Here is a 14,211-nt window from a genome sequence, read left to right as displayed (position 1 = left end):
TCGAGAAGACAAAGTATTAATAATGAAATGTGCAAAGACCTGGAGATAGAAAACCAAAATGGAAGAACACACTCAGCATTTCTCAAGCTGAAAGAACTGAAGCAAAAATTCAAGCCTCAAGTTGCAATACTAAAGAATTCCGTGGGAAAAAATATTAAATGATGCAGGAAGCATCATAAGAAAATGGAAAGAATATACCAAGTCACTGTACAGAAAAGAATTGGTCCATGTTCAAACATTTCAAGAGACAGCATATGATCAAGGACTGATGGTACTGAAGGAAGAAGTCCAAGCTGCACTGAAGATATTGGTGAAAAATAAGACTCCAGGAATTAAAGGAATATCAATTGAGATGTTTCAAAAAACAGATGCAGCGCTGGAGGTGCTTACTCATCTATGCCAAGAAATTTGGAAGACAGCTGCCTAACCAACTGACTGGAAGAGAGCCATATTTGTACCCATTCCAAAGAACAGTGATGTAACAGAATGCGGAAATTATTAAACAGTATCATTAATATCACCCACAAGTAAAATTTTGCTGAAGATCATTCAAAGACGGTTGCAGCAGTACATCCACAGGGAACTGCCAGAGAAGTTCAAGCTGGATTCAGATTGAGGACATGGAAGCAGGGATATCACTGTTCATGTCAGATGGATTCTGGCTGAAAGCAGAGAAAACCAGAAAGATGTTTACCTGTGCTTCACTGACCGTGCAAAGACATTCATCTATTATGATCAACAGTGTGGATCATAACAAATTATGGATAACATTGCAAAAAATGAGAATTTCAGAACACTTAATTGTGCTCATGAAGAACCTGTATATATATCAAGAGGCAGTCATTCGAACAGAACAAGGGGATACTGCATGGTTTAAAGTCTGGAAAGGTGTGCATCAAAGTTATATCCTTTCACCATACTTATTCGGTCTGTATGCTGAGCAAATAATCCAAGAAGGTGGACTATATGAAGAACAGGATGTCAGGATTGGAGGAAGATTCATTAACAACCTGCGATATGCAGATGACACAACCTTGCTTGCTGAAAATTAAGTGGACTTGAAGCATTTACTGATGAAGCTCAAAGACTATAACCTTCACTATGGATTATACCTCAACATAAAGAGTACAGAAATCCTTATGATTGGACCAATAAGCAACATCATGATAAATGGAGAAAAGATTGAAGTTGTAAAGAATTTCATTTTACATGGATCCACAATTAACGCCCATGGAAGCAGCAGTCAAGAAATCAGAAATCGGATGACATATTGCTTTGGGCAAATCTGCTGCAACAGACCTGTGTGAAGTGTTGAAAAGCAAAGATGTCACTTTAAGGACTAAGGTGCGCCTGACCCAAGCCATGGTGTTTACATTCGCCTCATATGCATGTGAAAGTTGGACATCAATAAAGAAGACTGAAGCAGAATTGACGATTTTGAATTATGGTGTTGGTGAAGAATATTGAATATATCACGGACTGACAGAAGAATGAACAAATGTCTTGGAAGAAGTACAGCCAGAATGCTCCTTAGAATTGAGGATAGTGAGACTTTGCCTCACATACTTTGTACATGTTATCAGGAGGGACCAGTACCTGGAGAAGGACATCATGCTTGGTAAAGAAGAGGGTCAGCGAAAAAGAGTAGGACCCTCAATGAGGTGGATTGACACAGTGGCCACAACAATGGGCTCAAGCATAAAATTGTGAAGATGGCGCAGGACCAGGCAGTTTTTCATTCGACTCGACGGCACCTAACAATAACAACATCTTCATATAGCCTCTTTGGCAGAATGTATTTTCCAAAATTGGCCACAGCAATATTTCTGGTCCCACACACTCTTCTGGACTCTTAATACTCCTGCCATCAAAATGTGGAGTCTAATTCTTCTCCCTTTGAATAAGAAGACCAGGCAAAAGCTGTCTCTCTCTTAGGAAGTTTGCCCTTGGAAACTAGGTACCATGGTTAGAGGAAGCCAAAAACTAGGCTACACAGAGAAACCATATGAAGAAGCCCCTGTGGAAAAGAACTGAGGGACACAACCCAGCTAGCATCAACCTCCAGATGTGTGAATAAACGAGCCTTCAGAGGATTACTACCTCCCAGCCATCAAGTCTTCCATCTGAAACCCCAGACATCATGGAGCAGATACAAGCTGTCCCAACTGTGCCTTGTCCAAATTCCTAATTCATAGAATCCACGAGCATAACAAATGGTTGTTTAATGCTACCAAGTTTTGCGGTAATTTGTTGTGCAAACAGCCTCCGTTCCACTTAGAGAGTGTTGTATGTGATTGACTTAAAAGGTGATCTAGCCTCTAGTACTGAAAATACATAATTTCAAGCTACTGCTTGCTTATTGTGAGCCATTCAGTGGGTAGGTCATCATTTCTCAAACTTGAATGATGTCTTAACCCTTTTAAAGAAAAATAATTCTCATTGCCACTTCAGTATTGACTTAAAATTGTATGTTACTTAAGTATATATAGAGACCAGTTATAAACTCTTTATTCTTAGAGTTTTGTACATCTATAAATTTATAAATACAAACAAGACTACAGAAATGGTGAAATTCAAATTGTAACATCAAGCAATGGGTTTATTGTTTTGCTGAAGCCGCGACTTTAAACCAGTTCATTCCAGTTCAAACTCCTGCTGGGAATTTGCATTTCCATCCCAGATTAAACTCAATTGCATCATTGTGGATTTTATTGTGACCATTAATGAAGCAGGTTGTTTTACATTCCAGCCATGGGATAGATGACTCCATTTTTCAACACCAGCTCACCTGTATATTGTTTGTTTTTCATGAAGAACAAATGCATCATTTCCATATTAAAGTTACCTATTTTTAGCCTTCATTCAAAGTAATATTGCTTAACATTAATGTAATCATAAATGATCATCCAGATAACCCAAGACATACACATTAAAAATGCAAATAAAACGCTTGTTAAAAATTGGGAGATCCTGAACCCTATTTTGAAAACCACTAGAAAGATGTTTCTGTATTGAATGAGCCATTCATTTATCATGCAGAAGGCAAATCTGGAGGCAGGGAGATTAGTTTAGAGCCAATTGGAAAAGGCCAGGTGCTGGATAATGCAAGCTTGAAATAAGGCAGTGGCAGTGGGGAATACAGAAGGAGATATGCATGTGAGTTAAGTAGATATGCTCAAGATGACTTAATTAGTGGTTGGATAAGTAATGTATTCTAGAGGGATGCTTACAAAAAGTCAATATGCCAAAACTTTTATTGCCTCTCATCCAAGTCAAGGTCCATAGCTTTTAAGTGCTTTACTACTTAAATGGTAACACAGTTTAGTAATTCTTTATCTATTGGGTATCTTTCATGAATAAACTATTTCTTTCATTTAACACATACACATGTGCTTGCTTTGTCCAAGGCCTTTTATTTCCCTTTTACAGATGCTCTTTTGATAACCTAAACCTTGATAAATTTGGATGTCTTTTGAAATGAACTGCATGCTTCCCTGCCTTCTTGCAGAGTATATAGTTTTGAGTGAAATGGACAGTTACCTTGAGTGGAAATGTTAGCTTTGGGTGTTGTTTTCTGAATTGAGTAGAGCTGCTGGCATGCCATCCTTGTATGGCAAACACATTTAATGCGTGAAGTATTCAGATTTTTAAACGTAGTACGACATTAAATGGCTCTATTCTGTTGTGCTTCTGGAACGCTTCCTAGCTTCCTTGCTCCTCATTTGCCACTTTTCATCTGTTTGAGGAAACCTTGGTGGTTAAGTGCTACAGTTGCTAACCAAAAAGTTGGCAGTTCAGATCCACCAGGTGGTCCTTGGAAATTCTGTGGGGCAGTTCTACTCACTATGGGTTGGAATCTACTCAAAGCCAACAGGTTTTTTTTTTTTCTTTTTTATCTGTTTGAAGCACAGACCTGATGATCAAACATTCTAGGACTCAAAGCCTCTTCTTTCATTATTGTCCTGGGACTTTGGTACCTATATTTTCAGACAGCCATTATGACTGCTCTCTTTTCCCTCACTCCTCCCCACTCCCAATCGGTCTCTTGGTAGTTGAGAGTATTACTATGATGTTTTTATGTGAGCAGAATTCTTGAAGAAACCGATAACACAAATTTAGGCATTTGTTCCTTAGAAGTCTAAATCAATGTTAAAGGTGATCATCACATAAGCCTTCCATTTCTGTAGATCATTAAGGCAGGCTGAAATAAAAGTTTTAAATGTAGTTGGCTATGTATAAATAGCCAAATGCATCTTCCTAACTGAAGACAGTATTTCAGATAGAAATACATGCCCTGATAATCTTATTCCTTAAGAGATCGTTACATCCATCAAAGTCATTATGTAGCAGTGCAAACTATTGATTCAAAGACTCAATCCAGTTCAACAAGTGGAAATAATCAAAGATATATTCTGAAAAAGATTCAGAAAATTGAGGCTTTTACCCATAAAAGATATTTGCTCTTTTAGAGCAGCTCTTTATAATAATTTGTGAACATTTAAGAACAAAAAAGTCAGTTTTGCATTATGTGTGGTACTTTTCATTTTAAGACTTTTACTTAAAGATAGGCACCACGGCTGATTTCAGAAAATTCCCACATCTCCAGAGTTCCAGTTATTCTTAGGGAAAGTTACTGAATGACATTTTTTTTTTTTTTAAATCGTCAGCAAAAATATATAAATAATAATGCAGACAGACTCAGTAGAATATTTCATTGTACGATCAGTAAACACCAACTGACATGCTCATCATCATACTTTTCACAAAATAATATGGTCCGATGTTTAAGAATACAAGCTCCAGATGCCTGGAGATGTATCCTGCTTCAGCACTTACCAGCTCTATAACCTTGGGCAAGTTATTTCACCTCAGTGTCTCAGTTCCCTGTCTGTGAGGACAGTAATAGATCGTATCTCATAGGATAAAATAATACATTTAGAGCACTTGAGACAGTGCCTGGTACATAATAAGCACTCAACATTTAGTATTTCAGATATTGTACAGTCCTAACAATCCAGTAATATTTTTTAGAATATTAAAAGAGAGGTAAGAGAAGATACTTGGCTTTTATTTAACCCAAGGTATCCTGACATGAATAAACAAATCACATCTTAAATGATTTCTACATTGAGTGATGTTTAGAGAATTAATCTCTATGTTCATGGCTACCCACTTCAGTTACGGTAAACGTTGAAAATACTTTCAGTTGCTACCCAGGCACAGTCTCTTCAAGGCACCTCCAGTTGGCCTCTTATCATCAGGAGGAAGAACTACTCCAGGACTAGAACCTAATCAACAGATGTACTTCAACAAAGGTTGTAAGTAGGAAAGGTTTGGCTTTAGGGAATTTACAACAGAGGTATTTATATTTGTGAATAAAAAAGGAACGCTCTTAAGGCAGTGTTTCATAATCACCTGGGATGCTCCCTTAAGAATGAAGATTTCTGGCCACCACCCAAGACGTACTGAGTCAGAAAAGGAGATGAGAGGAAGGGCAAGGTTTAGTAATCTACATTATCAAGCGCCACAGGTGAATCTTATGCATACAGAAGCAGGAGAACCACTGCCTTAAGAGATGATCTCAGTTTGAGTTTAGATCTAGAAATTGCTGACTACCTTCAACAGACAGAAATCATCTTGTATCTTTAGGAGAGGAATTTAAAGGGTTGTTTGGGGCAAGTACCAAATAGTGAAATCATACTAAAAAAAAAAAGTAAGCCATTATATTTTGGGTAGTTGATATTCAGATGACTTTAGAGGTAGCAAATTTTTTAAAACCTTCAGTAAAGTTCATTCTTGGTCTTCTCTTCCTAAATTTGTTTCCAGTTCTATTCAACTTAATCACTAAACAAGACCAAAAGAGAACTTTATTTTACATGACTTTATTTTACATTTAGAACCGTTTTATGCTTTATGTTAAAAAAAAAAAAAAAAAAACTCACTTTGCTTTCAATATTCCTAAAAGCATTTTAACCAAAATGTTGATTTAGGAAGACTTAAGACATTGTGCATTATTTTAAATATTTTCATTCTTCCAATAGCTATTAAAAATAAGTTCACAATTAGGGTTTTCAAATGTCCTAATTCTATCGAGTTTGTTCTCTTTATCAATCCTATCATGTGCATACAGAGGTTAAGGTGATAGATAAATTTTATCTTTCAAACACATGTCAATCAGCTCTTAATCTAATTACTATTTCATTTACTTAGAAATAGCATTTAGACATAAAAACCAATGTCTCACTTTATAAAATCACCTTTGGTTAATTTACACAGATAGAATACAGCGTGTTGTATAAGTTTTCGGAAATACAATAAGTTTCACTACTATCATTTTGGCTTTTAAATATTTATAGTGTCAGCAGGGCTGAGAATATCATGTGGTTCAGTCTTTTGAAGGAAGTGAAATAATAAAAGCATAGTGTCCTTGCACATGAAAACTATCTGAAAGACCAAGAGTCCTATAAAGGAACTGAAAAGTGAGGGATTGCAGAGAATTTCTCTTTTCATTTTCAGTATGTAAAGTGACCAGCTTAAGTCACTTCACTGAAGACTTAGTGAATAAAAGTGTTCCTTATGCCACTGAATGAAGCTACTAAACCCATAAGAATTTAGGGTACTGGCCCTGGGGTGCACAATTAATGGATCATCAAAAAGAACCTGTCACTTAATTACTAAGTGTTTACGTGAATGACTTAACTTCCTATGCCAAGTAAGGGTCACACTTAACTTCCTCCATTTGTAAAAAGAAAAGGTGGCCCGGCCAGTGCCATTCAGGATTCTCTGCTAACTGTAAAATGTGGACTGATTTTCTTTTGTTTCTTATAGTCCATGTGTATATAAACTTTCGGTTTTTAAATAAAAAAAATTTTATGCACATAACCGTGTCTGGTGTATTGCCCTTAGTTTAAAAATGTACAACTACATAAATAAAAACTATTGTTTCTTCAATATTACTTGACATTTCTTCTGTAATTTCTTTATTTAAAAAAGTAAATGTAACAAGGTACTTAAAAAAGGCTAGATACAAAAGTAGTTAAGCTGCTCACGAACATTTAAAATTTTCCAAAATGTATCTTCAATAATCATGATCTTATAAAACATTTTACAGTTATCAGAAAGTGCCCAGGCTGAGTTTACATAACTGAAATACCTTAGTACAAATGTCTAGTTAGAACTGAAGTGCAGTAACCTAACTGACTGTTCATTGAAATAGGGATACAAAGGGAAAAAAAAAAAAAAAAAAAGTTGATTGTGATAAAGTATTGTGCATTGGCCCCATCATATGTACAAAAAAAGTGCCCTCACTCAAATGAACAGTACATGCAAAATATTAGTGATATCTTCTAATAGCTCAACGCAGCCAAGATAAACCGCAACAAAAGTGGTTTTTATAGGTAAAAGTGATTTCATCTCTAAGATCTGAATGTCAAGAACTTTTTACAAGTTCCATATACATGATACACAATTGCAGCCAACCACAAATTAAACACCATAAAAAAGTTAAAATGAAAACACAGAACATACTTAATTTTTTATTTTGAAATTCCCTATTCCCTCTATACAAGAACCTTTGCTGAAACACTTTCCACAAAGGCAGCAGTGAATTTTCAGAACATTTTACATTTTTTTCCCCTCAGCAAAAAGATAAATCACAGTGTAAATTATGTTGTTCTGCTGTCATCTTTGGCTGGGGTTAGACCCAGAAGTTGTTAACTAGCAAACCACTGTAGTCAAATGTTGCTAGTGCTCCTTAGGCCTTTAAACTACAAACTCAGCAAGGAATGTTTGCATTCAATCTTTTAAGTTACCACCGGGGGATACGACAGCATTAACTTCCATAAACTTTAATAGACAAATGGAAAAAATCTACAAAATTAGCTAGTCATATTACACAGCAATACACACTTTTTATACTCTACACAAAACCAAAATTCTTGGTCTTAATGGCGAGTAGCAATTTCTGTTTGAGAATCTGTTTAGAGGAATAGAGTGGGACGTAGAGTCGAGAAATGCAAGTATTTGCAGTAGGAAGATGTTGGTCATCTGGTGGCCTTATTGTGATTGAGGGCATAGGCTGAAATCCTTCTTCACTGGCTGGTAATGATGGGCTTGATGTCCAAAAGTAAACCTAAATAGAAATACAGTAACAGTTACAATTTCAGCTTTTAACAGATTAATGTTCAACTCAATTCTGGAAATTTATACACAGAGCCCCCCATTCTTATGTTAAAATGTACAAAGGAGGATTATTTTGAATTGGGTCTTAAATGTGTTTTCTTGTACTAAAAAGGGAGTATGTTCAAGGCCAGATGAGAAAAAAAGCATCAGATATGTAGGAAGGTCACTTTATCTCTCAGGGCCTCAGTTTTCTCATCTGTAACATGAGGCTCTTGGACCAAATGGTCTCTAAGGGCACGTCACACAAGGCCTCCAAACAAAAGACATGGTCCTAAGCTCAATACTCACAGAGTTTATCTAAAAAAGTTATTTTACATTTTATCTATCAGCAAAATGACCCCAGTATTATCAGTGCTACATGGTGATAACAATTCATATAATAGTTTTGGGGAACATCGACAGTATATCAAAATCCATGCAATAAGCCATATTAATACTGGGTTTTACTATGACTGCATTGCTGAACCCTTCAAGAGGTCTGAAGAGGAGAAAGATGGAACAGAAAGACAGATGATTACCCTTTGATTCCAAATCTGAGACTATCCATAAAGCTAAAATTGTGATTGTCATCTCAGCGTGTTACCTTTAGAGAGCAGCAGCAATCTTATATCCTTACAGGAAAGTAAATACAAAGGAGTCTGTTAGCCAAATGAGATGGGATCTTTCATATCTTGGCTGACTTTAAGTTACCCCCAAAAGACAGAGATCTACTGGTAGAGCTTAGCGTTTCCAAGACCTCATAAGAGATGTTAACAGATGTTGGAAGAGTTTGGGAAACACTGCGTTAAATGTTTCCCCCCTCCCCTGCAGAAGTTCTCACAACATTTAATATTCTAGTTGAAACTGTGAGTCTCAAAAAGGGAAATAAACTATATAATCCTTCCCAATAACACTGGAAACCCTGTAATTTCAGTAAGTCATGAGAGAACAGTTTGGGAAACCCTGTTATATTCTTATATCCTTCAGCTCCTCTCAGATACATCAAGAGAAAACGGGGCGGGGGGTGGGCAGGAAACACACTGATATACTGCTTAAGCCATAAGAACAGTGTTTTTGTTTTTTAAACAGGCGTTTAAGGAGTGAAGCTTATAAATTAAAGCAGCAGATAGGAAATTTTTTAAACAAACAGGGACACAAGACTATTACACAACAAGCAATATATATCGCCCAGCATGAAGGAAAAAAAAATTGGCACTGATTGGGACTTTAGGGACTAGGAAAGTCAAATGCAGACCAATTATATGTAACCCAACTGGGGAACAACCTAAATTGAAATTTCCAAGCCAAGAACATAATCAGGTGGCAGCTAGGACTGTTGATCAACCTGTCTTACCATTATAGGGAAATATTTGAAGGGTCTCTCAGGATCACGGGAGCCCTGGTGGCACAATGATTAAGCATTCAGCTGCTAATCAAAAGGCTGGCAGTTCAAATCCACCAGCCACTCCTTAGAAACCTTATAGGGCAGTTCTACTCTGCCCTATAGGGTCAGTATGAGTCAGAAATGACTCAAAAGCAACAGGTTTGGTTTGGTTAGGATCATGTGAAGATTAAGTCTTAACAAAGATGTAAAAGACTTATACAAAGAAAACTACAAAACACTTCTGCAAGAAACCAAGAGAGACCTACATAAGTGGAAAAACATACCTTGCTCATGGATAGGAAGACTTAACATTATAAAAATGTCTATTCTACTGAAAGCGATCTATAGATGTAATGCAATTCTGATCCAAATTCCAATGACATTTTTTAATGAGATGGAGAAACAAATCACCAACTTCATATGGAAGGGAAAGAGGCCCCAGATAAGTAAAGCATTACTGAAAAAGAAGAACAAAGTGGGAGGCCTCACACTACCAGATTTTAGAACCTATTATACCGCCACAGTAGTCAAAACAGCCTGGTACTGGTACAACAGCAGACACATAGACCAATGGAACAGAATTCAGAATCCAGACATAAAGCCATCCACATATGAGCAGCTGATATTTGACAAAGGCCCCAAAACAGGTAAATGCGGGAAAAGACAGTCTTTTTAACAAATGGTGCTGGCGTAACTGGATATCCATCTGCAAAAAAATGAAACAAAACCCATACCTCACTCCATGCACAAAAACGAGCTCAAAATGGATCAAAGACCTAAATATAAAATCTAAAACGATAAAGATCATGGAAGAAAAAATAGGAACAACGTTAGGAGCCCTAATATATGGCATGAACAGTATCTTAAACATTACTACAATGCAGAAGAAAAACTAGGTAACTGAGAGCTCCTAAAAATCAAACACCTATGCTCATCCAATGATGTCACCAAAAGAGTAAAAAGATTACCTACAGACTGGGAAAAAAGTTTTTAGCTGTGACATTTCTGATTAGCACCTTATCTCTAAAATATACATGATACTGCAAAAACTCAACTACAAAAAAGGCAACCCAATTACAAAAATGGGCAAAAAATATCAACAGACACTTCACTGAAGAAGATACTCAGGCAGCTAAAAGATACATGAGGAAATGCTCTCGATCATTAGTCATTAGAGAAATGCAAATCAAAACTACAATGAGATTCCATCTCACTCCACAAGGCTGGCATTAATCCAAAAAACACAATAAATGTTGGAGAGGCTGTAACACAACAGACTGCTGGTGGGAATGTAAAATGGTACAACCACTTCAGAAATCGATTTGGCGCTTCCTTAAAAAGCTAGAAACAGAACTACCATACGATCCAGCAATCCCACTCCTTGGAATATATCCTAGAGAAATAAGACCCTTTACACGAACAGATATATGCACACCCATGTTCACTGCAGCACTGTTTACAATAGCAAAAAGATGCAAGCAACCAAGGTGCCCATCAATGGATGAATGGATAAATAAATTATGGTATATTCACACAATGGAATACTATGCATCAATAAAGAACAGTAATGAATCTGTTAAACATTTCACAACATGGAGGAATCTGGAAGGCATTATGCTGAGTGAAATTAGTTGCAAAAGGACAGATATTGGATAAAGCCACTATTATAAGAACTTGGGAAATAGTATAAACAGAGAAGAAAATATTCTTTGATGGTTACGAGAGGAAGGGGTAGTCACTAATTAGACAGTAGATAAGAACTACTTTAGGTGACAGGAAAGACAACACACAATACAGGCAAGGTCAGCACAACTGTACTAAACCAAAAGCAAAGAAGTTTCCTGAATAAACTAAATGCTTCAAAGGCCAGCGTAGCAGGGGCAGGGGTTTGGGGACCATGGTTTCAGGGGACATCTAAGTCAGTCATTAAGAAAACATTCCGCATCCCACTTTGAAGAGTGGTGTTTGGGGTCTTAAACGCTAGCAAGCGGCCATCTAAGATGCTTCAATTGGTCTCAGCTCACCCGGACCAAAGGAGAATGAAGAACACCAAGGACGAAAGGTAATTACGAGCCCAAGAGACAGAAAGAGCCACATAAACCAGAGACTACATCAGCCTGAGACCAAAAGAACTAGATGGTGCCCACTATAACCGATGACTGCCCTGACAGGGAACACAACAGAGAACCCCTGAGGGAGCAGGAGAGCAGTGGGATGTAGACCCCAAGTTCTCATAAAAAGACCAGACTTAATGGTCTGACTGAGACTAGAAGAACCCTGGTGGTCATGGCCCCCAGACCTTCTGTTGGCCTAGGACAGGAACCATTCCTAAAGCCAACTCTTCAGACAGGGACTGGACTAGACAATGGGATGGAGAGGGATGCTGGTGAGCAGTGAGCTTCTTGGATCAGGTGGACACTTGAGACTACGCTGGCATCTCCTGCCTGGAGGGGAGATGAAAGGGTGGAGCGGGTTAGAAGCTGGCGAAATGGACACGAAAAGAGAGAGTGGAAGGAGTAAGCCAGCTGTCTCATTAGGGGGAGAGCAATGGGGAGTTTGTAGCAAGGTGTATGTAAGTTTTTGTGGGAGAGACTAACTTGATTTGTAAACTTTCACTTAAAGCACAAAATTAAAAAAAAAAAAAAGTGCTGGAAGCAAGAAACCTGCCTCTCTGCCCCCCTCCAAAAAAAAAAAAAAAAAGCTACTACCTAAATTGAAGGTAAATGGGAGTCTGCAGGAGGAGCCCTGGTGGCACAGTGGTTCAGTGCTCAGCCGCTAACCAAACAGTTAGTGGTTTGAACCCAACGCCTGCTCTGTGCGAGAAAGATGTACCAGTCTGCTTCCCTAAAGATTACAACTTCAGAAACCTGTGGGGCAGTTCTACTCTATCCTATAGGGTTGCTATGATTGAGAATTGACTCAACAGCAGCTGAGTTGGGAGTCTGCAGGTTTTACGCTTTCCTGAACAAGTAACCATTTTCTCTCTCTGAAATAAAAGGGAAGATATCTGAAACATTTCTAAACATTCCATGAGTGCTCAGGTTCAGATTACTGACAACTAAGGCTGGTTGGACAGGAGAAATGTCCCAGGGAACCATGCAGAGTATGAGTATAGAAAGGATCTCTGGGAGTAAGGACTGCCTCTCAAATTTCAAAAGGTATGATGCAGACTGCCTCTTAAGGTTAATGGGCAGGTTGAGTTTGGTTATGGAGAAGTCTGGAAATAGATTCCACTGACTTCTCATAAGTTTACGTTATCCATGACCGTAGCTGGATAGAGCTCTGTGCTAATAACAAGGAAGATTATGGGTTTAACACCCACATATCACCATTAAGCTATTTTCTTCCTAGTATACAGATAGCAATACAGATACTATTCAAAAAATTTGCAAAGCCTTGCTACTAGTCAAGAGGATTATGAATGTGAACAAAGAGCAACGTAAGTGAATGCGATAGGGGCAAAGTCTCAACAAGTTTATCATCTTTCTGGACTAAGGACAGCGTGTTAATAGCTAAGATGCATTTCACTCTGCTTAGCACTTCAGAAGAGATGTTCTGTAGAGAATGCCTAGAGTTTTTGAAATTGTGTCATTCCCCTACCCAAAATGAAAATGACCATTACAAACTTTTTAAAAAAAAAGGGAAACCATACACACAATTTTAAAATTTTATATTTAATAAATTTTGTGAAGCTTTTAACTCACAAGATCTTGTCGTTCTGTCATGCTCATCTTCTCTACTATTGACCAGAACCAACGCTTGAACTGCAAGAGCTTCTCAGCATTTTCTCCTAAGAATAAGGAATACAAATTTGATGTAATGTATCAGTTGTTATATTTTCAGAATGTAAGTTTTATCATTGTTAATTTCTTATAATAATAGTATTATTTTTGTCTTATAATAATGTCATAAAAATAACATATACAAAATCTAAATGATATTCGGGATTGTGGCTTCCAGTTTCTAATATAGGAAATTAGGTCTATTTGCATAATGCAAAACCTCTGTAATTCATTAGTCAGCCCTGACTCAAGATGACCAAAATAAGAAAAATGAATCACCAGCCTCAAAACTGATAATTGCATCAATTGAATACCATCCATAAATCATGATTCTTCTCACGAAAAAGTGCTTCTCAAATTTTAATGCGCTTATAAACCACTTGGGAATCTTTCTGAAATGGAGATTCTCCAAAGTTATACTATATCTGGGGTGGGATCAGAGAGTCTACATTTCTAAAAAGCTCCCAGATGATACCAGTGCTGCTGGTCTGAAGGTCACACCTGGGCTGGCAAGCTCTTAGACTATTTATATATTTTTTTCCTCCAGGGTTTTTGGTTTGTAAGTGAGACAAAGTCATATCTCACAAGTATTGAAAACTATATTTTAAAATAGCACAAAAACCACCAATATACACTGCCCAGCATGAAGGAAAAACATGATAATTTATCTAAATTTAACTTACTATAATTTAGCTGAAGCTACTGGCAAAATAGGAAAAATGAAGAGAAAAAAAAAAGTTATTTTCATGTATGCAATAATCTTGGACTATAGGTGTAACACTCTCATAATGAGATGCATGGAGCTTTCAGCATATTGTTGTACCGTCACAGCTACAAATTCTATTCTTAGTCTGCAGAGCTTTCAAAAGAGAGTTACAGCCAATC

At 37.3% G+C, this 14,211-nt stretch overlaps 1 protein-coding gene across 1 annotated transcript in view; it reads right to left on the bottom strand.

The window, feature by feature from the left end:
* Positions 1–5,905: 5,905 nt before the first annotated feature.
* Positions 5,906–14,211, bottom strand: part of UBR5 (ubiquitin protein ligase E3 component n-recognin 5) — a 172,895-nt gene continuing 164,589 nt past the window's right edge. The window contains exons 58-59 of the mRNA XM_049854462.1: positions 13,249–13,334; positions 5,906–8,131 (exon numbers count right to left, since the gene is read on the bottom strand). Of these exons, the coding sequence (XP_049710419.1) occupies positions 7,919–8,131; positions 13,249–13,334 (299 nt within the window). The 3' untranslated portion in view covers positions 5,906–7,918. The remainder of the gene's footprint in view (positions 8,132–13,248; positions 13,335–14,211) is intronic.

This window comes from Elephas maximus, chromosome 15, assembly GCF_024166365.1.
Source record: "Elephas maximus indicus isolate mEleMax1 chromosome 15, mEleMax1 primary haplotype, whole genome shotgun sequence".
NCBI classification, from domain to species: Eukaryota; Metazoa; Chordata; class Mammalia; order Proboscidea; family Elephantidae; genus Elephas; species Elephas maximus.
The sequence above is the reverse complement of the archived record's forward strand: the minus strand, read 5'-3'. Positions and strand labels throughout refer to the sequence as shown.